The sequence below is a fragment of the Phoenix dactylifera genome, chromosome 11 (assembly GCF_051530095.1).
Source record: "Phoenix dactylifera cultivar Ajwa chromosome 11, Ajwa_hap1_PhDact_Kaust_v1.1, whole genome shotgun sequence".
NCBI lineage: Eukaryota > Viridiplantae > Streptophyta > Magnoliopsida > Arecales > Arecaceae > Phoenix > Phoenix dactylifera.
Window position 1 is genome coordinate 19,058,862 of NC_143200.1, and position 27,397 is coordinate 19,086,258.

Below are 27,397 nucleotides of genomic sequence, written 5' to 3' on the forward strand. Positions count from 1 at the left end.
CAGTTCAAAAATGTATAACACTTTTCATTTCAATAATTTCTGGTTACAATGGCGTGCTCGTGTGATTACAAGGAATTCCCAGAGGGGAATTAGGGTGTAAAGAAAGTAAAGAAGAGGCGGAGACTCCGAGGAGCTGAAGATCTGGGATCCCGAAACCTCCATCTGAAGCGGCTGCAATCCCGCCGGAAGTGGGTGCTTCCAACCGGAGGCGCCATCGGCGTCTCACGAAGAAGACGAAGAGCCGGCGCGGATGAAGAAGAAGTAGACGAAGGAGAAGTCCACACTGCTCCTACCCAGAGGCGCCATCCACGCCTCACGAAAAAGACGAGGAGCCGCCGCAGACGAAGCTCTTTCTGCCTCCAGGGGAACGCCACCTCCAAGGGATATTCCGGTCCTCCCCAGTGTTAGGGGAGAGAAGGAATACAAGGGGGAAGAGCATATGGAGGCGCGGTCCCAGATCAAGCACCTGGTGCGGAGCTCAATCGGGAGGCCGAACTTCAAGGAGGGGAGACGTGATCCCGGATGAAACGCCTAGAGCGGAGTTCCGCCGGGGAGAACCTCCTTGTTGATCCCAGATGAAACGGCTAGTTGGCAGAAGTCGCGAAGGGCGCGCCTCCCGTTCCTTCGGTAGGGGTCTCTCAACCATGCGCCGGAGAGGAGGCCCACGATCCATGGCAACCTGAACAGCTCCGGCTTGGCAGGCTCCATCGCACCTGCACCTGTATTTATAGCCAAACTGCGGCCCCCCGGTCGTTCCGATGCGGGTGGCTCCAATAAATGCGGGCGCATTGAATCCGGAGCCGATCCGGCTCTCGAGGCGTATCTTCCTGCGATTTCCTAAGCGTCATTTTCCTTAATCGCATTCTTTGTGCAGGACACTCCGGGTGGCCTGTACCCCTAGGTCCACGTATCTCCGCTCGCGCCCCAGGCCGCATCCGCCTCGAAGAACGCGCGTATCGCGGCCGCTTAACTGACACTCCTCGCAAGCAGCAACTGGCGATCCGATTTCCCAGGTAACCCCTTAATTAGCATTTAATGCCCATCTGGTGTTCCCCAGGCGACGCTTGGAGAGGAGGAGAAACACGATCGCAGCTGGCCATGGAGAAATCCCGTCGGGCGGCAAGCGACAGGCGCACGACCAGCGAGCGGAATTTCCCGAGGCTCGGCCCTCGGATGCCAGGCTAACCCGATGATCATCCCGGGAGCAGACTAGCCTGAAGCCCCGACCGGTCGCCTCGGCTTGCGCCAGTCTTGGCCGACCAACGAGCGGAATTTCCTGAGGCCTGACAACCCTCAGATGCCAGGCTAACCCGATGATCATCCCGGGAGCAGACTAGCCTGAAGCCCCGACCGGTCGCCTCGGCTTGCGACAGCCTTGGCCGACCAACGAGCGGAATTTCCTGAGGCCTGACAACCCTCAGATTTCCTGAGGCCTGACAACCCTCGGATGCCTGGCTTAGCGCCGGAAGAATTTTCTGAGGCCTAACCCTCGGATGCCTGGCTTAGCGCCGGAAGAATTTTCTGAGGCCTAACCCTCGGATGCCTGGCTTAGCGCCGGAAGAATTTCCTGAGGCCTACCCCTCGCCGGAAGAATTTCCTGAGGCCTAACCCTCGGATGCCTGGCTTAGCGCCGGAAGAATTTCCTGAGGCCTAACCCTCGGATGCCTGGCTTAGCGCCGGAAGAGTTTCCTGAGGCCTAACCCTCGGATGCCTGGCTTAGCGCCGGAAGAATTTCCTGAGGCCTAACCCTCGGATGCCTGGCTTAGTGCCGGAAGAATTTCCTGAGGCCTAACCCTCGGATGCCTGGCTTAGTGCTGGAAGAATTTCCTGAGGCCTAACCCTCGGATGCCTGGCTTAGTGCCGGAAGAGTTTCCTGAGGCCTAACCCTCGGATGCCTGGTTTAGCGCCGGAAGAATTTGCTGAGGCCAAACCCTCGGGCGCCTGGCTTAGTGCCGGAAGAATTTCCTGAGGCCAAACCCTCGGGCGCCTGGCTTAGTGCCGGAAGAATTTCCTGAGGCCTAACCCTCAGATACCTGGCCTAGCGCCAGAAGAATTTCAAGAGTCGGGAGTCAGCGAGACGCTACCAAGAGTTAAAAAGAAGAAGGACGAAAGTGAAATAAAGAAACTCTATTTGCATTAACTTTCATTGTTTCAGGGCCGAGACCCATACAACTTGGCAAAACGCCAACACACAAAGAAAAGAACAAAAATACAGAAGGTCAGCTTGGAGGAACCCCCGGGTCGGGAACGCCGGGCACGTCCGCAGGGGGTAGGGAGACGGTTGGAGAATCAGCAGGCGACGGCGTCGGAGGGGAGTCGAGAAGGGAGATCCCACTCAGGTCAATTTCGGGGTACTTAGCCGACACCCTTGCCAGGCCTTCCTCGAAGCCTAAGACAAAGGAGTCGGACCCCGCGTCCGACATGTCACGGACGAACTCGTCGGACTGACGATAGGCCTGTACCGCCTCCGACATATCACGGGTGAACTCGGCGGACTGACGATAAGCCTATACCGCCTGACGCCCGATCTCCGCACTCTTCTCGGCCAGCGCCGCCTCTGCCCGCTCCATAATCTGAGCCTTCGCCTCCAAGACCTTCGCCACAATCCGGTCATCCGCCTCGGAGGAGACCCTCAGCAGATCAGCCTGAGCCTCCTTGTGCTTCGCCTCGGCGGCAATGCGAGCAGCCTCAGCCTCCTCCAGGCGCGAATGAAGCTCCTGGTCGCTCGCGCGGAACTTCTCCAAGGCCGACTCCAATTCGCCCAGCTTGGCTTCAAGAGACCGGGTTCGGTTGCGGGCGTTGTCGGCTGACCGCTGGGCCTTCTCCCACCTCTCCCGGTAGTCGGCAGCCTTCCGGGACTGCTTCTCGGCCCGCTCCTCCGCCTTCTTGATCTCGCCCTCGAGACCCGAGGCAACCTTGAGTTGCTCCTGAGCCTCCAACAGTTGCTTCTCGAGGGTGGCGAAGCCGAGTGCCCGCTCTTCGGCCACCTGGAGCCTCGTCTCGAGGTCCCTGGTCGTCCTCCCCGCCGCAGCCTGACCTCCCTCCTCTACTGCCTTCAGTTGGCTCTCGGCCCTCGCCAGAAGCCTCGCCTGTTCCTCGTAGCACTCCTCCAGGCGAATCATGTACTGGGCGAGCTAAGAGATAGGAAAAACGAGGGCGTCAGGCGGGGATCAACAGAGCCTATAAATGATGAAAGTGACCAAAAGAGCACTCACCGACATGAGACAGACGCAGCTGGCAGCCCCGACGTCAGGGACCCTCATCTCCCGGACCCGCCTGCGGTCCTTCTCCAGCAGCACCGTCTCGATGAGGTTTCGGGCGCCGGCGAAAGTGAAAGCCGACCCCGACTTCTCCCCGGAGTCGGACGGTGGTTCTGCAGCCTTACCCTTACCCATCGCTTGGGGAAGAGTCATGCTGACCATGCTCGGGGCGGGGACCGCCCCTGGAATTGACAGGGTCCCGCTCGGCCGGGGCCTCGGCGCGTCCCTCCTCGTATCGCCCGGAGCCGACCGAGTCGAAGGCTGGGCTGGGGACCGATCACGTCCGACCCGTCCATCTCGGGCGCGCCCGGGTGATGCCTCCGGAGAAACGGTAGTCTCGGCATCGGAGGGCTGATACAGCGTCAACTCCCGGTCCGCGCCCGCGGCGTCCCCCTGATCAGTGGGTCCGGACCCGTCTGTCGGCGTCGGAGTCGCCTGCCGGCGGGACTTCTTCGCCGGTGGGGCCCCGCTCGGAGGAGCTCGTTTCTTCCTCCGGACTGCTTCCAGTAGGGACGTCCTACCAACAGCCGTTGCCTTGTCCGACCGCATGACGTCGTCGATCTCTGCAAAAAGGACGAGGTGGTCGGAGGTTGAGAAACTGAAGGAAAGAACGAGACGAAAGAGGAGAAAAGAGCTAAAAAAGAAATGGTGGCGGGCTCACGGTCAGCGGGGACCGAGCTCAGACCGACGTTCACCAAGGTATCCTCGGAAATAAGGCGAGCCACCGGGGGGAGCCGGCCCTCGGCAACCAACTCCTTCAAGACGGCGACGCCATCGGATTCCTCCCTCGACAACCTCGATAGGCCAATCGGGGACTTCATCGGCGTCTCCCAGGTTGCCCTGATTCCCCAAGAGGGATCCGCGTCAACGAAAAAGAAGCGCCCCTTCCAGCCGTGAATGGAGGTAGGAGCCTCCTTGACGAGGCCGCACCCTCGCCGCGCCGCAAAGCACCACCACCCTTTATCCTGGGGGTGGCCGCTCAGGCCGTAGCATTCCCAAAAGACATTCAGGGTGGCTGGAACCTCGTGCATGCGGCAGAGAACCTGAAAGGCCGTCAGGGCGCGCCATAAGTTCGGCACCAGTTGCGTCGGCGCCACTCTTAAACCCCGAAGCACCTGAACGACTAAGTCCGAGGGGGGAAAGCGGAACCCGTCCTGAAGAATGCCCTCATTGATGGCAACCTTCCCTGGAGGAGGATGGGACATCCTCTCCTCAGGCCCCGGGAGCGTAACATTGCAGGCCTCGGGAAGGTGGTATCGAGCCACGAACCTATCTAGGTCTTCGGCGACTAACTCCGACTTAATGCGGTCTGCTCTCACTTCGCCCATCCCTAATGGCCAGTGAATCTACGGTCAGGACAGGGTCAAGAAGGGGGAAAGGACCAGAACGACTGGAGTACACTAATACAAAAGGAGAGTATGGAAAGCCCTAAATTAAAGAATGGGGCAACTCACCAGAAGAGAAGGAAGAACGGCTCCGAGAGCGTCAAAGGAGGAGCAAGCGAACAGTCCGACGGCGATGACGGCAGCGCAAAGGAGAAACTCGAAGATGTCTGTAAAGAGAAAGGCGGACGGAGGAGGACCCCCGGTTAAATAGGCGGAAAGGTGGGTGACGCCAGAGAACGCCTGGCTGCCGAAGAGTCGCTCGCGCCCCAAAGTCGAATCGACGCCATTAAGGAAGGATGTCCGCCGAAATCCTCAGACTGCCAGGTCAGCAACAACCGCCATACGCCATAAAGAAGGCGGGGAGCTCGAAACGCGCGCGCCTCTCCGAGGGATGGCGGCAATCTCGAAGCACCACTTCCTTCACCCGTTCCCCTTCTGGTTCCAGGCTCGGAAGTGGGGGGCTACTGTTACGGGGGAACTCAGCCACCATGCCCCACGTGACCGGCACGCGCGCCCAAGAAGACTACAGCTGCCCCTTGATCCAGTAACCCGACCCCGAGTCGGATATCTTCGGCTTCGCAGCCCGACCCCGAGTTGGCTGCCCCTTGATCCAGTAACCCGACCCCGAGTCGGATATCTTCGGCTTCGCAGCCCGACCCCGAGTCGGCTGCCCCTTGATCCAGTAACCCGACCCCGAGTCGGATATCTTCGGCTTCGCAGCCCGACCCCGAGTCGGCTGCCCCTTGATCCAGTAACCCGACCCCGAGTCGGATATCTTCGACTTCGCAGCCCGACCCCGAGTCGGCTGCCCCTTGATCCAGCAATCCGACCCCGAGTCGGCAATCTCTCGACAACGACAGGCTGTTCCCCTGAAGCACGCCGCGACCCTCTGCTCCACTACTCCCTGCAACGGTCGTATCCGGCGCTGCTCCACGATCTCCTGTAACAGCCGTACAAAGCGGAGCTCCACTACGCCCTGTCATGGCCGTACCCAGCGCTGCCCCACGACGCCCTGTAACGGCCATGTCAGTGGCAACTCCATCGTGCCACACGATGACCAACCCCCCAGAAGGACCCCCCAGCCTGGTATATATGCGGCTGGGGGGAGAAGGGGGGAGGTAAGCAAGAACTTCCAGTACATTCTCTTACTTGCTACTATTATCTCTCCTTCTCCTCCAATCTCCTCTGACTTGATCGTCGGAGGGCCCCCACTACCCCAGTGGTGGTGCGAGGCTTGCTTGCAGGTTTCCCGGTGGAAAGTGGAGCGCAATCAACACCAACCAAGGCAACCCAAACGGAACCCCGTTCACACCGCTGTGCCAATCGTTCTCGGTTTGGACCACCAGCAACAGTTATAAAGTAGAATAATCTCATGATTATTTTTGTTATCTAATTGTCAAATATTGAGAAATAGGCACTAAATAAATCCGAGTTTTAAAATAGATTAAAATAGAAAAAAAGATAAAATTAGATTTTTTTTATATAAACTCTAAATATGTGAAATTATATGAATATTCTTGCAAAATGTTATTTGTGTATATACCGTTATCAAATGTTAATATTTTTGCATATCTACCTATTAAAGATATTTTAATTATTTTTTATTTTAAACTACTAATTTTTTAAGGGCATTAGATGGTATATGCATATATGCAAAACAAAAAAAATAAAAAATGCACACAAAAAACAAATATTTTATAAATATATATATATATATATTAAAAATATTTATATAAATTTTAATATTTAGGAGAATGCATAAATAATAATAATAATAAAACCCTTCTTTTTCAACTGCCCTTGTGGCCACGCCTTCCCCTACCCTGTGACAGGGACCCAATCGTCATTATCAGACTCTCCTGCACCTATAAATTATTAGTTAGACTTCTCCTTCTCCATCGTGCCACTATTGGAAATGTCATCCTCCAGCGACCCGGAAAAACCCCACCTTGCCTTTCTCCCGAGCGCGGGCATGGGCCATCTGAAGCCCTTCTGCAGCCTCGCGGCCGCTCTCTCCGAGCGCGGCTGCGACGTCTCCTTCATCACCGTCCAACCCACCGTGTCCGCCGCCGAATCCTGCCACATCGCCGACTTCTTTGCTGCTTTCCCTCGTATCCGTCGTCTCGACTTCGACCTCGTCGCATACGATCCCTCCGGCTTCGCCTCCACCGACCCTTTCTTTCTCCGTGTGCAGGCAATTCGCGGCTCGGCGCACCTCCTCCCCGCCCTCCTCGCCTCCTCATCTCCTCCATTCTCCGCCCTTGTTATCGACATCTTCTTGGCTTCCACTTGTATTCCCATCGCCGCTGCCATCGGCCTTCCTAGCTACATTTGGTTCATCTCCTCCGCCGCAATGCTTTCACTCTTGGCCTGCTTCCCTACGTGCAGTGCTGGCGTCAGCGACTTCGAGATCCCTGGGCTTTGGAGAGTACCCAAGGCATCGATCCCTCGGGCACTTCACAACCTTAGTCATCCCTTCACCACCCAGTTCGTGGAAAATGGTCGAATTCTTCCAAAAGCTAGTGGCATCTTGGTGAACACGTTCGAAGCACTGGAGCCAGTGGCGCTAGCAGCACTCAACCGGGGGAAGGTGGCGCCAGGGCTCCCCCCAGTGATCGCCATTGGACCACTGCAAGCTGCGAGTCTTGGTCATGAAGGCTCGCCTTTGTCCTGGCTCCACGGCCAACCGGCACGGTCGGTGGTCTATGTTTGCTTCGGGAACCGGACTGCCATGTCGAAGGAACAGATCAGGGAGTTGGGAGTCGGCTTAGAGAAGAGTGGGTGTAGGTTCTTGTGGGTGGCGAAGAGTAAGATAGTTGATAGAGAAGATGGAGAAGTGGAGTTGGAGGGGTTGTTGGGTGAAGGGTATTTAGAAAGAGTGAAGCATAGGGGGTTGGTGGTGAAGGGTTGGGTGGATCAAGAGGAGATTCTGAGGCACAGAGCCATTGGAGGCTTTCTTAGCCATTGTGGGTGGAACTCGTTGAGCGAGGCGGCGTTACATGGTGTTCGAGTCCTGGGGTGGCCGAGAGGAGGGGACCAGAGGGTGAATGCAGAGGTGGTGGCTAGGAGTGGGCTTGGGATTTGGGTGGAGTGGAGCTGGGATGGTGAAGAGGAAGTGGTGATGGGGGAAGAGATCGGTGAGCGAGTGAGGCAGCTGATGGAGGATGACGGCCTGCAGGCTTCAGCAGCGAGACTGGGGGAGGAGGCTGTGAAGGCCGTGGCTGCGGATGGGAGCTCTGGTAAGGGGTTGGCAGAGTTCATCGGTATGCTAAAGATGCGATGAAGCTGAGATTGTTTCCTTTTGTTGGTGAGTAAACCAAATTTAGTGGTGGTCTCATTTTGAAGCAACTTCGGTGGCATTCAAGGAGGCATCATCTTATGGGTATGGTCCAAGAGGTCAATAATGTAAGTGGGATCATGGTAAGTGAATTAGTCCCCAGAATTAAATCATTCATGTCTCTTACATAAGTGTCCCCTAGAATTTGTCTACTATTTTATGCAAGTGTTTAGAAGATAGGTCTTTTGGATTATAGTTATGCATTTATGCAAGGGATATATGGAGGGGCACTATGTTTCTGTATAATGTATTGTAACATATCGCTGTGCAAGGAAGAAGTGATTGAAGAATATATTAGCGTGCGTTCCCTAGTATTCTCTTCTATTCTCCACCTCCGTATCAAAATAGAATGACTTAGAAGTTTATTTGCTTCCGCTATCTCCACCGTACTGGTGTCAGGACTCAACTTGTGTGAGCCCTACTTTATTTCTAGAACTTTTTGTTAATGAATGTTGTAATAAGAAAAATTGTATGTAGAAATTTTTGGGTACATCAGCGGTTCACATATAACGGATGTGAATGCCGCCAACAAAATCAGAAGGCACATTGTACAGAAAGACTCTAGCACCGATCCGTGATCTGCTCAGGTGAAGTGGTGCACCGCAAAAGAGGCCATCCAGTCCATCGCATCATTCGTCTTTCGGTAGACGTGCGAGGCCTGATGGAAGGCACACTCCCCTAATAATCTATTAATGTCGTGGAGAAGCGGCCGGTTCTCGACTAAGCGGCCTCGACCCCGGATCCACTCGATCACCGTGGTCGAGTCTCTTTCGAGGAGGAGGCGGTCCGCGCCTAGTATCCACCTCGCATAGGAGACACTCTCCTAGGCAGCTCGCAGCTCGTCGGATACTACTGACGAGTCGAAGATCTACCGACCCCCTGCTGCTACTAGTCTAACATCATGGTCCTTGATGACGAGCCCCACACCGCCGCTTTGCCTATCCTCGATAACGCTGCCATCGAAGTTCACCTTCAGAAAGCTAGGGGGTGGAAGCACCCAGGTGACATGTATAGTCTTGAACGCTGTAAGAGCAAAATGAGGGGCCCAAATGTCTCTGGCCAACCTAGTAAGTGATACCTCAATGATGCCTGTTATTTCCGCTGCGTGCTGTAGCGCTCGGGCCGCCACCACCCCCAAATGAAGGCCGCCTCCCTTGAAGACTCGAGCGTTCCTATCTAGCCAGTAGTGATAGGCTAGGTAGGCGGCACGAGTCCCCCTGTCCTCACGACCAGACCCCCGAGCCTAGGCCTCTATACAAGTGACTATACATTCACCTTGTTTTGAGTTGTTTCTATTTGGAAAACAATATGGCGTAAGATAAGGATGGTTGTTAGCATGAGATAAGAGGAAGAGTCCTTCTGTCACAAGGACTCTTAAATAAAAGGATATCAAGTGAGGAAAAGAAGAGATATGACTAGGATGGCATGAGGAGAAGGGAGAAGTCCTTCTCTTACTAGGACTCTTAATTAAGAAGAGGATATAGCGTAAGAAATAGAAAAGGAATGCTGAAAATAAGGGAAGGAAAAATAAATATAAATTTGGATGAGAGAGATGGCAAAAAAGGAGTCTCGCTTTCACCAACTCCTACCAAGACTTGACGCCTCACCAAGAAAAAGAAAAAGAAAGCATCTCACTTCTTTCACGAGAGAGGCTCTCAAATTTTCTATAAAACTCTAATCTCTGAATTAATCTCTCCTTTATATAGAGTTAGAGGTTAGGATTAGTTGGACTCTTACAATCTGAAATTTAAAGAACTACTTTAACAGTGACTCCTTTAACTAAAACTCCTACTTAAACTAGGACTCCTACTTGACATGGACTCTTTTAAATTAAACAATTGTCTAAATTAACTAACAAGATAGGACTCCCACTCGACTTGAACTCTTCATGGCGCATGGAATGAGAGTCCAAGTCGGCTAGGACTCTTCCCAAATGTCACGAGGACTAAATGACTAGACTCCACACACACACAAGAACTTTTCAACGCCTTAGACTCAATGTGATTTAGGCATTGGACACTAACTCAAGAGAACTTAATATGCCCAAACAAAAAGACTCAATATAATATTAGACACACCCAATGTTGGACACAAACTTCTAAACTTAAGACTACTAATTAACTTGAACTCTCTAATTGATATATGACTAAGTATCTAAATTAGCTAAGACTCTTTTACGACACATGGACCCATTACAAAGATGCCAAATAAATTAGAACTCTTCAACGCTACTAGGTCTCAATGTAATAGGGCGTTGAAACATTAAAACCCAATATAACTAGATGCTAGAAATCTTGGACCCAATATGTTTTGGTGCTAGAACTCTTGGACTCAATGTGTGTGTTGGCGCTAAAACTCGTGGATCCAATGTGTTTTAGCACTAAAACTCTTCGACCCAATATAATTCGATGCATACTCAAGGAGAGGACTCGATCTCCATGCATGCTTGAGCCCATGCTCCTGCATCAATATGAAAGGTGAAAATTATTAAAAAGTCGCAAAGCTTGAGATTGTTTGCGCTTTTTCTTACGTTTTATTGTACCGTGCAGCCTCTTGTGCAGAAAGCAAACAGGAAAGGAAGGGAAATGTTGAGGCCGCCGCTAATAATAGAAGAGTTGACATCTCCAGGTAGTTATTTGGGGTTGAAATAACTGGTCCTTTCAAGACCTGCAAAATTGCCGGTGAAGTATCATAATAACAATATGCAGAAAGATAAATCAAGACAACGCTCACGCACATGGGAAAATGTTCCAAATGGTGTTGCAGATTTATTTATAACACCAGCTTGTTATCACCTGAGTAAAGAAGGAATTTGCTGTGAAAGATGAGCTACATGTCTTGGTCTAAAAGAATTATTTGAACATACATGAATTTAGACAACAGGAACAAAGGCTTCAGGAAGTTTTACCTGCTTCAGTTGCAATTGCAAGTGCTTCCAAGATAATCCGCATAGGTCTCAACACTCTAAATTACACCTTGGATATACTAGATATTCCATACCAAGCTTAAGAACCAACAGGAATATAATGACTACATGACCCAGAACACCTCAAAGAAATTGATGACAGGATGGAAAAAGAGATGTTTAAAGTTTCAAGCTTTCTAGGATCAATGAAGAGAAATAAAAATATTCAGCACTCAATAACGCATACAAATTTGGATCTTGGATTGTCACTTGGAAACAACCGAAACAGCGTGAGAGAAATCTAACAATCTATAATTCAAATCACCTGCCATCCAAGATATGAGAAAACTCTACACCTTCCCTTGGTACAGCCAATCTCTCCAGCTCAGGAAAAACTCAAAAGATATCAAATTCTAGATAGATATCAGACCCTTTCTGATTAGTGGTAGGCACGACCTTTTCACTTGTTGATGCTGGTGGCCGTGGGGGCCGTTCAAGCTCGACTGGTTTTGGGATCTCTGGAGGGCTAGCACACCGTATCAAGGCCCAGTTCACACCCTCAAAGAATGGGTGCTGTTTGATCTCGGTAGCCCCACGCTTGTATGCAAGCCTATGCTGCGGCTCTTTGACAAGCAAACCCCTTATCAAGTCTCTCACAGAGAAGCTCACAATCGGAGACTCTGGGAACCGCAATGGTTGCCCAACAACATTGAAGAGCGTGGCCCTATTACCAGACCCTTTAAATGGAGTTTTACCAAACAAAAGCTCATACAAGAAGATGCCAAATGTCCACCAGTCCACAGCACTCCCGTGCCCCTCACCTTTGATGATCTCTGGGGCCAAGTACTCGTGTGTACCAACAAATGACATGGACCGAGCATCGGTGGGCTCTGCTATGAGCTCAGGCAATGGGCTGACTTGGTTTCCAATCTCAGGTTTTGGTTTCCGATCCTTAGACTTCGAGAAAAGGCGGGGCCCAAAGCATGTCGTGGGGGCCATGCACGACGGCTGTATGCAGGATGGCTCAATGCAAGCAGGCTGGACACAGTAAACTGGGTTGTTTCTTCGGAAGGAGTCAGCATCTAGGTTGGAGGACTTGATCAGGGTGGGGCTCACTGTACATCGCAGGGAGAGGTCAAAGTCGGAGAGCATGATGTGGCCATCTTCCCGAACAAGGACATTCTCGGGCTTGAGATCACGGTATATGATTCCAAGCATGTGCAAATATTCCAGTGCAAGAAGGACCTCTGCTACATAAAATCTGCAATTTAAGCAGGAGTAATAATGAGTAATATGCATGCAACTACTTAATGTTCTCTCTAAAATTGAATATTATACAGTTGAAAAGAAAGAAAAAGAGTTTGATAATATAACAGGTGAAATAAAATTTTATTAGGTAAACTATCTCATCTCAAAATGATATCTGGAAGTTATTGATCATCTTAAATTTCAAACCATGCTATTTGAGTTTTGCTAATGAAGATAATTGCTTGTTAGATCCTGAATGGGGATAAAATGACTACAAAAAAAAAAAAAAAATAGCCCCTGGATTGACTAGATAACCTTAAATTTAGCGTGAGGTTGGAAGAGTCACTGTCTGCTGTATCAAGCACCACAAGTAGCTGGTTGGTGGATTAAGCTAAAAGGCAATTATTTGCCGCAACTAGACCTTTTCGGTGGCTTCTATGATTTTATTTTGAAACAACTCTAACAAAGTCCAGGAATGAGAATCAAACCCTTCAAAATGGCTTCCTCGAAAAGGTTTAGCAGCTTTTTCTCTTCTTATAATTTACTCAAAATATATAACCTGCTTGAGATATTAGTTCCTTATTGCCCTATCCTCGAATGTCTCTGACCTCTCAGTTCTTTAAGGTCCTTATCTGCCTCTTTTCATGAGAATTCCATTGATGAAAATCTTGGTTTTTCTAAAAGAATTTTTAAAATTAGGTGAAACTAAAATTGAACATCGATCATATATAGAATGTGCCTAATTAGACAAACTTCGCAAGTGTCACATCCAACCCAAAATGTTGCTCAATTTTTTGCATCCGCTTCCTTAATCTTCAAAGTAACCACAATTCAATCTCTAATCCTATCAATTATTATTTTGCCATTTTCTAATTGCTCATACTGTGACTTCTTTAATATACAAAAGGCAAATGAACAGATATTATTATTTTTAACACCTAGTATTATTTGATAAAGATGCTTCCAGGTGCCTTCACATCCTAAATTTTGAGATGGTAGCCTCCCACTCTGGAAACTATAGGAAGGCTTCAGATAAACAAAGTCTCTGCCACTTCTAATAAGATAAGAGCCTCCTTGACTTCAAGAATATGCCATTTTCTATCTTCAAGATCATACTATTTTATTTATAGCTATGATTAGCAATAAACACAGCAAACTGGCATCATCAGAAACACTTTCATGCTCATCAATTTCCCATGCTGCAGAATTTAAAAGTATCAAAAAGAATGGTTGATAGAACATACTAAGGAATTAATCTTCAAAATGGTTGATAGTCAACACCATTAGTCCTATCCAAAATAATATGGTAATCAAATATATTGATTGTGTTGGTCACCACAAACAACAAACAAGCTCCATGTATCAAGGCAAGCAAAATCCCTGAATAAGGTAGATATTTAATTCAAAATAATGGATTGTTAAAGGCTCAATATGAGGATTGCCATACACTTGCATAGCCGAAAAGTGCTCTGACCATTTCAAGTAAGATAAAAAAATCCTTAGTTGATTCTCTATTTTTCCCTCCTCAAGATTCTCCATTTCAGATTCAACACTGCAATTTCTGCCGCAACATCGTAGTGCTCAAATAAAATATTGTCAAGTCCCTTACTTCTAAGTTACTAAATTCTAAGAACAACTTTTCTATTATATCTCTCTCTTTTAGTTCCCACATTTTACATAATTCCTTCCTCACATATTTTCACTACCTTATGCTTGCATTTCATTGAGCAATAATCAAGATTTGTACTAATTCTTTATGCTCCCATCGTCCATCATCCTTTCTTTATGCCTATTATCATCATTCTCTGACGATGCTTCCTTACCATTTCAGACTAATCTTGCTTTAAGCACCAGTATCTACTCTAGCTTTCATAGAATTGGAGATGCCGGTGCAGCTTCAAACAATTGCATCATGTTTCTTCTATGAATCATTTCATGTTTGAAATGAAAATTCAAGAACTATAAAGAATTGAGCATAAATTATGCAGTAATCATGACCTCATCTACAAAAGGAATCGGATAAGAACCAAGAAATAATATTGTTAATTCTGAATCAAATTTCAAGCTTGCTGGATGGTTCAGTAACTCACTTCCCAGCAATGTCAATGGTGGTTTGGTAAACATGATGCGGCAATAACCCCCAGAAGAATGCCCAACGTAACCTAAATATGAGGTTCCATGTCATTGTTTAGCTATCTGCTTCCATCTAAATAGGAATATGGAAAAAGATGTCCAAAAGAATGTCTGAATGCATGTGCTTGTTATTAGAATACCCAGATAATACTCATGCACTACATAATAAGTTTCATACTGAAAAACCAACAAACCTCATGGCACCATAATTAAGTTTGAATCAAAGTTTTTAATTTGTATACTTGGTTTTGGTCTTGCTTAGACTAATGAGTTTCACTTTCAGTAGCTTTGTCAATTTTAGTGGTTTTGGTGCTACTTTTGACAATTTTAGCTGAAAATTATTAAAAATAAATCAGAAGTAATAAATAGTAGTACAGGGAAAAAGAATTAGACATCTTATGAAATTTATATTATTGTTTGGGGACTTCTGGATGGAGCATTTGGTTGATTTTCTCACTAAACAATCAAAATTAGAAAAAAATAATGTAAAATACTAAAAGATCATGTTCATACTACAGATTTTATGTATCACATTACTTTTTGGTGGCATTCTAACATAAGACAAATTGAATACCTATAGGAGTTTACTATCACAGACAAACTAATGTCAAAATGTCAATGTGATAATGTTTCAATACTTTCGAAACTTGTCAATACTTATAAAATCTAAGCTTTATAAGTGAATTGTGAGGCCCAGCCTCATTGGGCCGGCCTGTTAGCCCGGCCAGCACCCAATCGCAGCACAAAGGGTCATTTCAATCAAAAACAGGGCAGAGCCCTGGTTGATCGCGGCAGAGGAGGAAGAGTCCTCCTCCCCCACGAACTCCGTCGCTTATCCAAGCCTTCACTCCAATTTAGAGCCCCCCCCCCAAATGGACCTCCACCGGCGATCATCGAGCACCTTTCTCTCTTTTTTCCTTCGAAATCGGGGCCGCAACGCTAACTGGAGCCAGTAAGAACCTTGAATCCTTCTTCTCCAACCTCTCCCTTCTCTATTGATCCATTGCCGATCAAATTCCGCCAAGGAATCGATTGGAAATCACTATGAAACCCCTCCGTTGTTCGGCCTTTGTTCTACTCTCGTCTCCTTTTTTCTAGTAATGTCTGTCGTCAGCATTCATCGTCGAAGCCATCGGCCGCTTCCCTACATCAGTCCCTGGCCGAAGCCAGACCCCCAGCCGCCGGCGAGCAGGATGGGATCCGAGTACACCGAGCCAAAAAATTCGCCTTCTTGGCCCTATTTTTCAGCTTGATTTTTGAACGGCCGGCCACCGCCGTCGTCCTCCCTCTGCCTCATGTCTCTACCTCCGACCACCACCTCACCGGACCAACATGACCATAGCCACCACCCGCCTCCTTCCTCTGTTTTGCCAAAAAAGAAAGAAAGAAGAAAAGAAGAGGAGAGAGAGAAAGAGCCATCTCTTTCTTGGTTCACTCTTATTTTCTCTCTTCTCTCTCATCTCCCTATTTCTCTCTCTAGAAGACTCATGGATCCATGAAACGAGTCCCATCAACTTGATCTACAAACCTGAATTGATCTCTGAAAAGAGATCCTAAACTGCCCTAGTGCTCGGGCCGCCTACTAAACCGATCACGCCGGCCCTATTGAATGTCCTTGAAACCCCTATTAATAAACCTTATTGATTGATCTTTGTCTAATTAAGTCTAATAAATTGAGCGAATCGTCTAGACCTGACCTACCCGAAACTACCGCAAACTCGGTCAGATCTTCTCGTATTATTTTATTAAAGTCATCAACTAGAAATTAATTTCGTTGTTAATAATTTTAAATAGGTCTAGCAAAGTCGCCTAGCGAAGTCTGACAGTTTAAGGTAAAAGATGTAAGTATATCTTACACTCATTATTTTCAAATGATCATGTTTTCCGTGCAAAAAATTTGCTTGTGAAAATATCATATATTTCTTAAAATTATGGATTAGCGAATGTATTATGAAAATTATGCTTTATTATGAAAAATAGTTTCATGAATGTTTGATGAAAATAGCTTTGTTATGAAATCATGTCATTTAATATTTTTCATCTATTTATATAAATATATATATTTTAAGAAAAAAATATAAGTTTTCTAAAGGCTCTCAAATTGCTATGACCATCCCTAGAAATAGAGGCCAATCGACACCCTGAAGCTAGCATCCAACATAAACGGCCCTCTACCAATGGGTAAAAGTTGGTAACGAATACGAATTATGCTATATTGTCGATTACGAAGATGGCCCTGTCACGAGTTATAGTGAACATGGCACGAATATCTGTGAGCAATGTTTTGATCCATGATAGGATTAAATGATATGAAGAATGATTTACGAATATATTTGCAATATAAACTTAGAAATATGTTTATGAAAAATGGATGATTTGTTCATGCATGATTTGCATTATGACATGTTTTAATATATTGTACTATGAAATACTTATTTTGAAATATCTGTTATTTTTTTAAAATAATACTTGATCTAGTAAGATAGCAAAAGATTTACTTATTGAGTTGTGTCGCTCATATATCTCTTTTTTTTATTTTTCTCTCTCTAGATGAATAGAGTCCATAGGAACGAAGGATGATCCAGGCTTAGAGTTTGAGCTAGCAAGCTTAGCAGTTTTATAGAAGAATTTTAGTATTTTAAATTGACTATAAATTTGTAGTCAATGAATTTTTGAATATTGAGGATTATGGGTTTGGTATTTATGTTTGGATTTAGACGCTCTAAACCAATATTAGTTGCATTTAATGGCCAATAAAATTGAATTCCTATTTATTCTAATATATTTGAGATAGATTGAAAGCTAAACAGAATGTTGGCTTCTGGGCTGTACTGCTCGATAGCACTGCCATGCTATGCTCCGAATCTGAGGCATAACAAATATGGTATCAGAACAATAGGCTTCATCATGGGTTAAGCTTAAAAGTCTAGTGATGGGCAGAACGTAAGCTTAGGCTTATGATTTGTATATTTAGGCAAGTGACAGGTATAGAAGAGTTAATTTTCATCAGAGTCGCACAGCGAAAGCACGGTAGAGTATTAGATGAAGACTTAAACCCCCATTTTTTTGAAAATAAAGGTACATTAAGTTTCGAGGACGAAATTTTTTAAAGGATAGAATGTGAGGCCCAGCTTCATTGGGCCGGCCTGTTGGTCCGACTCAGCATCCAATCGTGGCCCGAAGGGCCGTTTCAGTCAAAAATAGGGCTGAGCCCTGGTTGATCGTGGCGGAGGCGGAAGAGTCCACCACGAATTCTGTCGGAGGCTAGGATAAGCCTAGCCTCCACACCTATTTAGAGCCCCTCCTCGATGGACCACCAATGATCATCAAGCTCCTTTCTCTCTCTTTTCTCCCTTCGAAATCATGGCATCCCGTCACCGTGCCCACCAGAAATCGGGGCCGTAGCACTCACCGAAGCCAGTAAGAACCTCGAATCCTTCTTCTCCGGCCTCTCCTTTATCTATTGATTCATTGTTGATCAAATCCCGTCAAGATCGAAAATCACTATGAAACCCCTCTCCTGTTCTGCCTTTGATCTTCTCCTCTCCTTTTTTCCGACAATGCATGTTGTCGGCATTCATCGCCAAAGCCATCGGCCGCTTCCTTGCATCAGTCCTTAGCCGAAGTCAAACCCCCAGTCGTCGATGAGCGGGTTGGGATTTGAATACACCAAGCTAAGAAATTCCCCTTTTGGCCCTATTTTTAATTTGATTTTTGGACAGTCGGCCGCCGCCGCCGGCCGCCCTCTGCCTCATGTCTCCACCTCCGATGCCACCTAACCGAACCACCATGACCACAGCCAACCACCTCCTTCCTCTGTTTTTCCAAAAAATACGAAAGAAAGAAGAGAAGAGAGAAAGAGCCATCTCTCTCTTCTCTCTTATTTTCTCTTCCTTCTCTCTCATCTTCCTATTTCTCTTTCTAAGACCCATAGATCCATGAACCGAGCTACATCGACTTAATCTATGAACCCAAGTTGATCCCCAAAAAGAGGCCCTAAATTGCCCTAGTGCCCGGGCCACCTACTAAACCGATTGCCTCGGCCCCATTGAATGTCCCTGAAATCCTAATAAATGAATCTTGTTAATAATCTTGGCTTGACCTACCCAAAACCACCGTACGCCTGATTAAGTCTTCTAGTATTATTTTATTAAAGTCATCAATCAAAAATTAATTTTGCCATTAATATTTTAAACAAGTCTAGCGGAGTCTCCTAGCAAAATCTGACAGTCTAAGACAAAAGAGATAAGTATATCTTACACTCATTATTTTTCAAATGATCATGTTTTTCATGCATAAAATTTGCTTGTGAAAATATCATGCCTTTTCTTAAAATTATAGATTAGCATATATATTATGAAAATTATATTTTATTATGAAAAATAGTTCCATGAATGTTTAATGAAAATAACGTTGTTATGAAATCATGCTATTTAGTGTTTTTCATCTATTTATGTGTATTTTTCAGAAAAGATATAAGTTTTTTAAAGGCTCTCAAATTGCTATAACCGCCCCTAGAAATGGGGGCCAATCGACACTCTGAAGCTAGCATCCAACATAAACGGCCCTCTGCCAACAGGTTAAAGTTGGTAACGAATACAAATTATGATATTTTCGCGATTACGAAGATGGCCCTGTAACGTGTTATAGTGACCATGGCACGAATATCTATAAGCAATGTTTTGATCCATGATAGGATTAAATGACGTGAAGAATGATTTACGAATTTATTTACAATATAAACTTGGAACTATGTTTATAAAAGATGGATGATTTGTTCATGCATGATTTGCTTTATGACTTGTTTTAATATACTGTATTATGAAATGCTTGTTTGGATATATCTGTTATTTTTCTTAAATGATGCATTGACATGAAAAAGCTTATACTTGATAATGGTATGTAGTGAAAGATTTACATACTAAGTTGTGTCGCTCATATACCTCTATTTTTATTTTTTTCCTCCAGATAAATAGGATCCATAGAAACGAAGGATGGTCCAGACTCAGAGTTCGCACTAATAAGCTTGGTGATTTTGTAGAAAAATTTTAGTATTTTAAATTAACTATGAAATTGTAGTCAAGGATTTTCTAAATATTGAGGATTACGGACTTAGTATATATGTTTGGATTTAGACGCTCTGAACCAGTATTGGTTGCATTTAATGAATAATAAAATTGGATTCCTATTTATTCTATTATATTTTGAGAAGGATTTGAAAGCTAAATGTAATGTTGGCTTCGTGATATCATGGGTTGTAACCCTCGGTAGCATGCCCATGTCATGCTTCGGATCTAAGGCATGATAAATATGGTATCAAGGCAATAGGTTTGATCATGGGTTAAACTTAAAAGTCTAATAATGGATAGAACTTAAGCTTAGGTTTGACTCGTATAGTTAGGCATGTGACATGTATAGAATAGTTTTGATCAGAGGTGCGTAACGCAAGCATGGTGGAGTATTAGATGAATTCGTGTCCCCATTTGCTTGAAAATGAAGGTATGTTAAGTTTCAAGAACGAAATTTTTTAAAGAATGGGAGAATGTGAGGCCCAACCTCATCAGGCTGGCCTATTGGCCTGACCCGAAGGGCCGTTTCAGTCAAAAACAAGGCAGAGCCCTGGTTGATCGCAGCGGAGGAGAAAAAGTCGTCCACCACGAACTCTATCAGAGACAAGGATAAGCCTATCCTCCACTCCTATTTAGAGCCCCCCGATGGACCTCTACCGGCAATCGAGTTTCTTTCTCTCTCTTTTCTCCCTTCGAAATCATGGCATCCCGTCAGCGTGCCCTCCGAAAATCGAGGTCGCAGCGCTCACCGAAGCCGGTAAGAACCTTGAATCCTTCTTCCCCGACCTCTCTTTTCTTTATTAATCCATTGTCGGTCGGATTCCGCCAACGATTTGATCAAAAATTACTATGAAACCTCACCCTTGTTCTGCCTTTAATCTCCTCCTCTCCTTTTCTTCGGCAATGTCTGTCGTAGGCATTCATCGCCGAAGTCATCGGCCGCTTCCCTACATCAGTACCTAGCCGAAGCCGAACCCCCAGCCACCGGCGAGCAGACTAGGATCTGCGTACACCGAGCCAAGAAATTTTTCTTCTCAACCCTGTTTTTAGTTTGATTTTTGGACAGCCGACCGCCCTCCGCCTCGTGTCTCCACCTCCGGCTGCTACCTTGCTAGACCACCATGACCACAGCCACCAGCCGCCTCCTTCTGTTTTTCCAAGAAGAAAGAAGAGAAGAGAGAGAAAGAGCCATCTCCCTCTTGTTTCTCTTTTTTTCTCTTCTCTCTCATCTCTCTATTTCTCTTTCTAAGAAGACCCATGGATTCACGAACCGAGTCTCATCGACTTGATCTATAATCCGAGTTGATCCCTGAAAAGAGGCCCTAAACTACCCTCATACTAGAGCCGCCTACGGGACCGATTATTCCAACCCTATTGAATATCCCTAAAATTCCCATTGATGAACCTTATTGATTAATCTTAGTCTGATTGAGTCTGATTTACTGAGCAAATCGTCTAGACCTGATCTATCTGAAACCACCGTACGCTCAGTCAAGTCTTCTCGTATTATTTTATTAAAGCCATCAATTAGAAATTAATTTTGTTGTTAATATTTTAAATAGGTCTAGCGGAGTCGCCTAGCAAAATCTAACAGCCTAAGACAAAAGAGGTAAGTATATCTTACACTCATTATTTTTCAAATGATCATGTTTTCTGTGCATAAAATTTGCTTATGAAAATATTATGCTTTTCTTAAAATTATGAATCAACATATGTATTATAAAAATTATTCTTTATTATAAAAAATAGTTTCATGAATGTTTAATAAAAATAGCTTTGTTATGAAATCATGCCATTTAGTGTTTTTCATCTATTTATGTGTATATGTTTAAGAAAAGATATAAGTTTTCTAAAGGCTCTCAGATTGCTATAACCGCTCCTAGAAATGGGGGTCAATCGACATCCTGAAGCTAGCATCCAACATAAATGGCCCTCTGCTAACGGATTAAAGTTGGTATCGAATACGAATTATGATATCTTGTCGATTACGAAGATAGCCCTGTCACAGATTATAGTGACCATGACACGAATATCTGTGAGCAATGTTTTGATCCATGATAGGATTAAATGACGTAAAGAATGATTTACGAATTTATTTGCAATACAAACTTGAAACTATGTTTATGAAAAATGAATGATTTGTTCATGCACGATTTGCTTTATGACTTATTTTAATATACTGTACCATGAATGCTTGTTTTGGAATATCTGTTATTTTTCTTAAATGATGCATTGACATGCAAAAACTTATGCCTAATTCGGTAAGACAGTGAAAAGTTTACTTACAGAGCTACGTCGCTCATATACTTCTATTTTTATTTTTCTCTCTCTAGATGAATAGAGTCGACAGAAACGAAGGATGGTCCAAGCTTGAAGTTAAGAATTTTAATATTTTAAATTGACTATGAATTTGTAGTCAATGATTTTCTAAATATTAAGGATTATGGGTTTGGTATTTATGTTTGGATTTAGACGCTCTAAACCAGTATTGGTTGCATTTAATAGATAATGAAATTGGATTCCTATTTATTCTATTATATTTGAGATAGATTTGAAACACTAATGTAATGTTGGCTTTGTGTTATCTTGGGTTGTACCCTCGGTAGCACGACCATGTCATGCTCCGGATATGGGGCGTGACAAGAATATTATTCAATATTTCAACAAACAAGGAGAAAAACAAAAGATAAAATGAATAGTTCATTTATATACACTTAATATGGTCCAAATATTTAGATTGTCTGATATGCCAAAATTTTCATATCAGTTGCAGCTGAAACCAGAACCTTTAATTTCGATTTTAAAGTTCCCACCGAAACCCAAACATTGTCCTGTAATTTCACAACAGCCGAAAGAACTATTTAAGATCTACCCGAGGAAAAACAAGCCAAGATGGTAACTTTTAGCACTATGAATACTTAAAAGAGATTTACATTTAACAATGCACATTTCTGTCTAATAAACAAAGTTGTTAATATATTTGAAGAAACATTTATCTCTCAGATCAATTATCATAAGGATAAAATACATAAACTTTGTTATAAGCAAAATTTTGAAAGATGGTGTAGACATGTAGCACATCTCAGCGTCTAGGTATGTTGTGTTAGGTGATGGAAGCGGACATCTAAGCATGCACCAACAAGAAAATAGAACCAATTCCAACATCCACATTCAACGGTAAAATATATGCATGGTGGAAAAATATTAACAGTTATACATGTCCATTTATGGAATAAAAGAACTTGAACTAATTAAAATAATGATGTAGCAGAAAATGAGCACTTTTGCATACTAGAAACATATCAGAGAGTTATAAGTGAATGGGAAAAAAGTTATTGCTAGATCTAATAGTCATATATAGATTGATATCAGCAAACAGCCAATTTTATGTTTAAGGTCATTTATAGTTCATCCCAAAGAAAGTTGAACCCCTTTACTGATGCACATATGAACATTTGATGAAGATGTAATGGTAAGGCTATGTCAGGAATTTAAGAGAACAAATTATTAGTATAAACTATAAAGTCATAAAAACTGCTGTAATCGAAGATAAAACAATGAAGAACCACTTAATATGGCATGTTTATATGCAACAAAGAGTGAAGGAAGCATTGATGAGCAGAGAATCTTGGGCTTGTATTAAAATTGTAAGAAAATGGGTGAAACTAGTAACACAAGGATGAAAGGAGTTAAAAACATTTAATGTTATTGGTTGAAGACTTAACCATTAATAGGTTGTGAAGAAGAATCTATGAAAGATGGTATACAGTTGTTCAGATAGAGGACACACAAAAGGATGTTCTTGCAAGTAAGAAGCTTAGCTTCTTCAAGGTGATGCCATACAGAAACATAAAATCAATTGTATAATAACTCTACAAGATGAAGTGTGAAGTTGACTGATCAAAATTTTGGTTTCATATAATTTTTCCCTAGTGTGATGACATGTGTGATACAATCCTTTTTTTTCAGTCTCTATTACTTTTTATGTAATCCATGACCTGTGCACAGCGACATAGTACTGCTGGGGACATTATAAGAAAGTGAAAATGTAAATGAAACATGCTAACTCAGCTCATCCAAGAGTTTCTTCTAAAAGTAGTAAAAATCATCAGCATAGTCATCCAGGACCTTTACCATTGAAATGGGGTCAACTATTAAGCATATAATTTGAGAATGATTGAGCAGACTTTACGACTGGTCCCCTTTCCTTTTTAAAGGACACTTTAAGCAAGAGATGGGCTTGCCATGATAATTGGCTGCCGGGCAATCTACCTTATTGGTTGCACTTTAAACCTATCAGAAGGCAACCCTCTAAAATTTCCTTAGGCATGCAAAGAAACTTGATAAAGGGGAAGATGACAATGTTCAATAAAGAGAACCCTGTTGATCTCTTAGGCAAAAAATTTAAGCCATTGAGTCAAACAGGAACCCAGACAATCTTCAGTACGTTGTTAAGGTAACTTTAACATTACTTCTACTTTATGGAAGACTGGTAGAGCTCATGTTTGATAACCCAATTTTAGCATGCATTCTCACCCCTGCATTCCTTCTGAACTATCCAAGAAAACAAAAAAAAGAATTAATTGTGGTCATAGTGGGTGACGATTACATATTTTACCATGGCTGCGATTTCTGACACTTGATATGTGCAAGATCAGTTGGCAATTACATGGCATAACATTACTTCGACATTGAATTAAATGAGACTTATCAACAGCTCTTTGACGTTCTGAAGTCCTACTGATGTGAACTCACTACAGATTGTGAGTAAAACATCTTGATTGTGAGTAAAGCATCTCTACCATCAAAATGTACCGGTCATAATCAAACATACCGAGCAGGTAGGAGATGCCATGTGCAATAGGAGGGTTGCATGATGATTACAAAATGCTTGTCAGCTCTGTCACACAGCTTATTCTTCAGTTTTAACACTCAGTGATTTTATCGAACTTCGTGATGCTTTCTCCAAACCTCCAGCAGTTTACCTACAAACTGAACCACTGGAGACGCATTTGCAGCCAAAAATTTGTAGCAGTTCAGAAATGATTCTGACAGTGCACATGGATATAAGTAAAAGAAACAAGGAAGATTTCATAGTTATACCAAGATGTCGAAAATAACTGATTCAAATTCTGTGCATAATTTTTCACGACACAAAAATTAATGAAGATTACTGCTATCCATTTTAGCACAAGCAAATATCAAGAAACATATCTATATACATGTGAGAGTGTGTGTCAACATAAACAATGAGCCAACTTATCAGTCCACTTAATAGTTTTCAAAGGGTAGAAATTTGATTTAGTTATAGAGTAGAAGTAGCAGGACATACTTCACAGCTTGTTCTGGAAAATATTTCCCAGGCTGCCTCTGTCGAAGTGTGTGCAAGTCTCCTCCTGGGCAGAACTCCATCACCAGACATAAGAATTTATCAGTCTCAAAATGGGTGTATAATGTTGGAAGAAATGGATGATCAAGGCATTGCAATATCTCCCTCTCAGTCTGAGCCCTAAGCAGCTTCTTACGACTTGCCAGAGATCCCTTGTCCATGACCTTCATTGCAAAATAAGTCTTTGTTCCACTTAACTCTGATAGATATACGCTACCAATATCACCACAGCCTAACCTCTTTAGTAGCCTGAAATGGTTCAAACACAGAACAATATCTCTAGCTCGCACCATTTGAATTGCTTCCCATGTTGAATCATTTGCCTTATGAGGCTTTGTGACACTACTACTCATGCTGCTACATGAGCTCTCATCACTGCTTGTACTGGCCCTGCACATACTACTCTTTCCACTCTCCACAAAGTCGGCTCGGTCACTGATCTTAGCACTTCCACTGGTCTTTGTGACACTGCTGGTACCATCACTGACTTTAGCAGAAACAAAGCTATCATTTGCAATGCTCCGCTCAGAAATTTTCTTATCTTGATCTTTACCTTCCAAGCTCATGGTCCCATTCAATTGTGGCAATTGCACTGGATCTTCTTGTTGTACTGGTTGTTTCAGACAACCAGAGGAAGTATGCATATCTTTAGATTCTGGAGAAAGTACAGTCTTCAGAGGAACCTTATCTGGTAAAGGATCAACAGATCCCTTTCGATGGTGATTTGGTTTTTGGTCTGGTACCTTTGTGGCAGTTTGCTTTAGTATGCTCTGATTTACAGATTTTGGCATTCTTTCGGGTGTGGTAGGCTCTGATTTGCTTGGCTTAGGAATCTGCAAAGGCGAAGGCTTACAAGAATTTGGCTCTATTATCCGGTTAGCAAGTGTTTTGAGCTGTTGTTCAGAGCAAGTTTGGGGAACAGTTTTGGAATCCATTGATCTAAAAGCTGAATTTGTACATTTAGCAGGTTAAACCAATCCATGAACTCTCAGTAATTTCAGGAAACGCATGCAGCATTCTGTTGGAGAATCAAATGCCTTGTTCTCCATCTTTGATAGATCTATGCATGGGGTGCTCCACCATCAGATAAAGTTCATAACACTATGAATTGTGCAAGAAAGAAAACAGACCTTGCAACCTTCCTATCCATGATAATTAACAACATATAAGTAGCAAAGAAAGGGAAACAAACATAAGAAAAATGTGGCTTAAAAAATATCCCAAGAGATCAGGAAAGCAGAAGCTATATGCTCAAAACATGCGCCCCCCCCCCCCCCCCATTCCAGTAACAAACCTAACACTTCGAGGGAAAAACCATGTTGATCCATCGATCAAGATTCAAAATGCAGAACAGACAGATTCACCCAATAACTTCACCATGATACACAAGAATGAAGTATTTATGTAACAAAAGGTGATACACAATTCCAACCCACTTAGTAGTATAAGATCTTGAGAACAAAAGAAATAAAGGTATCTCCAACAATGCACCAGTACACAGATCAAATATAGTTGAGAGGAAGGCCACAAGGCATCTACCTAAATCAACTAAATAAAAGGGCTTAAAGAAAGTAAAGATCATGAAAGCAACATCAAGATATCATCTTTCCACAACAGAGAGGAAGGTGGACCATGACGTACTTAAAATAAATAACTTCTTCTCCAACAAAGAGCTAGATGCAGCCTGGATTAGTACATCCACACCTTTATATAATGTTTTTTTTCCAGGAAACCCCAAAAACCCAGTAACCAAAAAGATCAGAAAAATGTGAAAACTGTGATTCAACGTCCAGGGGTCATGCCAGAGACATCAAAATGCGTTGTTTCTCCACTGAAAGGCAACAAAAAACCAGAATAACACCTAAGAAGGACCTTTCAGCAAGCCCGAATAGAAAGAGGGAATATCTGGAGAGTCATGCAGATCCTAATGGAATGTTATTCCCTTGAAATCTCCAACACCTCCCTCCAAAACATTATGACAGATCTAAAAGGCAAATCCGAACCCTAACACAGATCCAACTCCCTCACACGGAACCAAAAAAGACAGAAAATAGAAGTAGTAAAGGAAGATGGGGGTGAAAAAATCAAAACGGAAGTGAGATAAAGGGAGGACAAAAGCATACCTTCTCCCCAAAGATCACAACTTTAAAGCTTCAGTTTGACAGACGGGAAGGTAGGCTGTAGGCCTTCCTCCTACCAGTATCCACAAAGAAGAGAGGGAAAGGGGGAAAGGAGAAGAGCTGAAGAAAAAGGGAGGGGAAATAAAAAAAAATTAAGGGGGAAGTTTTAGAAAGGTGCTGGGGCAGCGTGTGGGCGTTGGCTGTGGGGTTATTTGTATGTGCGGTGCCCAAAGAGGGTGTAAAGAATAAAGGAGTCAAGGCTAAAACTAAATATTTTCTCATAAATTATTTCAATATTTTTTTCTTTTGTCCACAGGCCACAGCCCATGAGTGAGTTAACGGCAAATAGGGGAGCTCTCCCCTCCCTCCCAAAATCCCACCCTCACTTGCCTCAATGCCCTTCAAATTTACCCCCCAATCCCCAATATCTAGGTGCAGTTCCCCATAGCCCCTTTAACTCCCCCAAAGAAACTTTTCTAGATAACATACATTCCCTCCTTCACATCTCCCCCCTCTCATGTCTTTATTACCTTGCTAAAAGCCAATTTGTG

General features: G+C 44.0%; 1 protein-coding gene and 1 pseudogene across 4 annotated transcripts; one reads left to right on the forward strand and one right to left on the reverse strand.

Annotated features, from left to right (window-relative positions):
* Positions 1 to 6,448: 6,448 nt before the first annotated feature.
* Positions 6,449 to 8,296, forward strand: LOC103708718 (UDP-glycosyltransferase CGT pseudogene; annotated as a pseudogene). Its single transcript, XR_015971237.2, has one exon. The product of XR_015971237.2 is annotated as a UDP-glycosyltransferase CGT pseudogene (transcript).
* Positions 8,297 to 11,064: 2,768 nt separating this feature from the next.
* On the reverse strand, positions 11,065 to 27,241 carry LOC103708717 (serine/threonine-protein kinase D6PK-like). 3 transcript variants are annotated; one of them, XM_008793773.5, is made up of 3 exons: positions 26,850 to 27,241; positions 24,670 to 25,868; positions 11,065 to 12,148 (listed from the first exon to the last, which is right to left on the reverse strand). In XM_008793773.5, the coding sequence occupies exons 2-3, from the start codon at positions 25,659 to 25,661 to the stop codon at positions 11,284 to 11,286; spliced, it is 1,857 nt and encodes a 618-aa protein (XP_008791995.2). In that variant the 5' UTR covers positions 25,662 to 25,868; positions 26,850 to 27,241; the 3' UTR covers positions 11,065 to 11,283. The 3 variants fall into 3 exon arrangements, with proteins under 3 accessions (XP_008791995.2, XP_008791996.2, XP_017698717.2); XM_008793774.5 differs by having other exon boundaries at positions 24,670 to 25,786; positions 26,850 to 27,170; XM_017843228.4 differs by having other exon boundaries at positions 24,670 to 25,864; positions 26,850 to 27,170.
* Positions 27,242 to 27,397: the final 156 nt, after the last annotated feature.

What these genes read in the sequence shown, in the direction of transcription:
- LOC103708717 (XM_008793773.5), bottom strand. Translation starts at nt 25,661, where the DNA reads ATGGATTCCAAAACTGTTCCCCAAACTTGCTCTGAACAACAGCTCAAA. An exon ending in TTTCCAGAACAAGCTGTGAA is followed by an intron (nt 12,149 to 24,669) that starts GTATGTCCTGCT and finishes CTTAAATTGCAG; the next exon opens with ATTTTATGTAGCAGAGGTCC.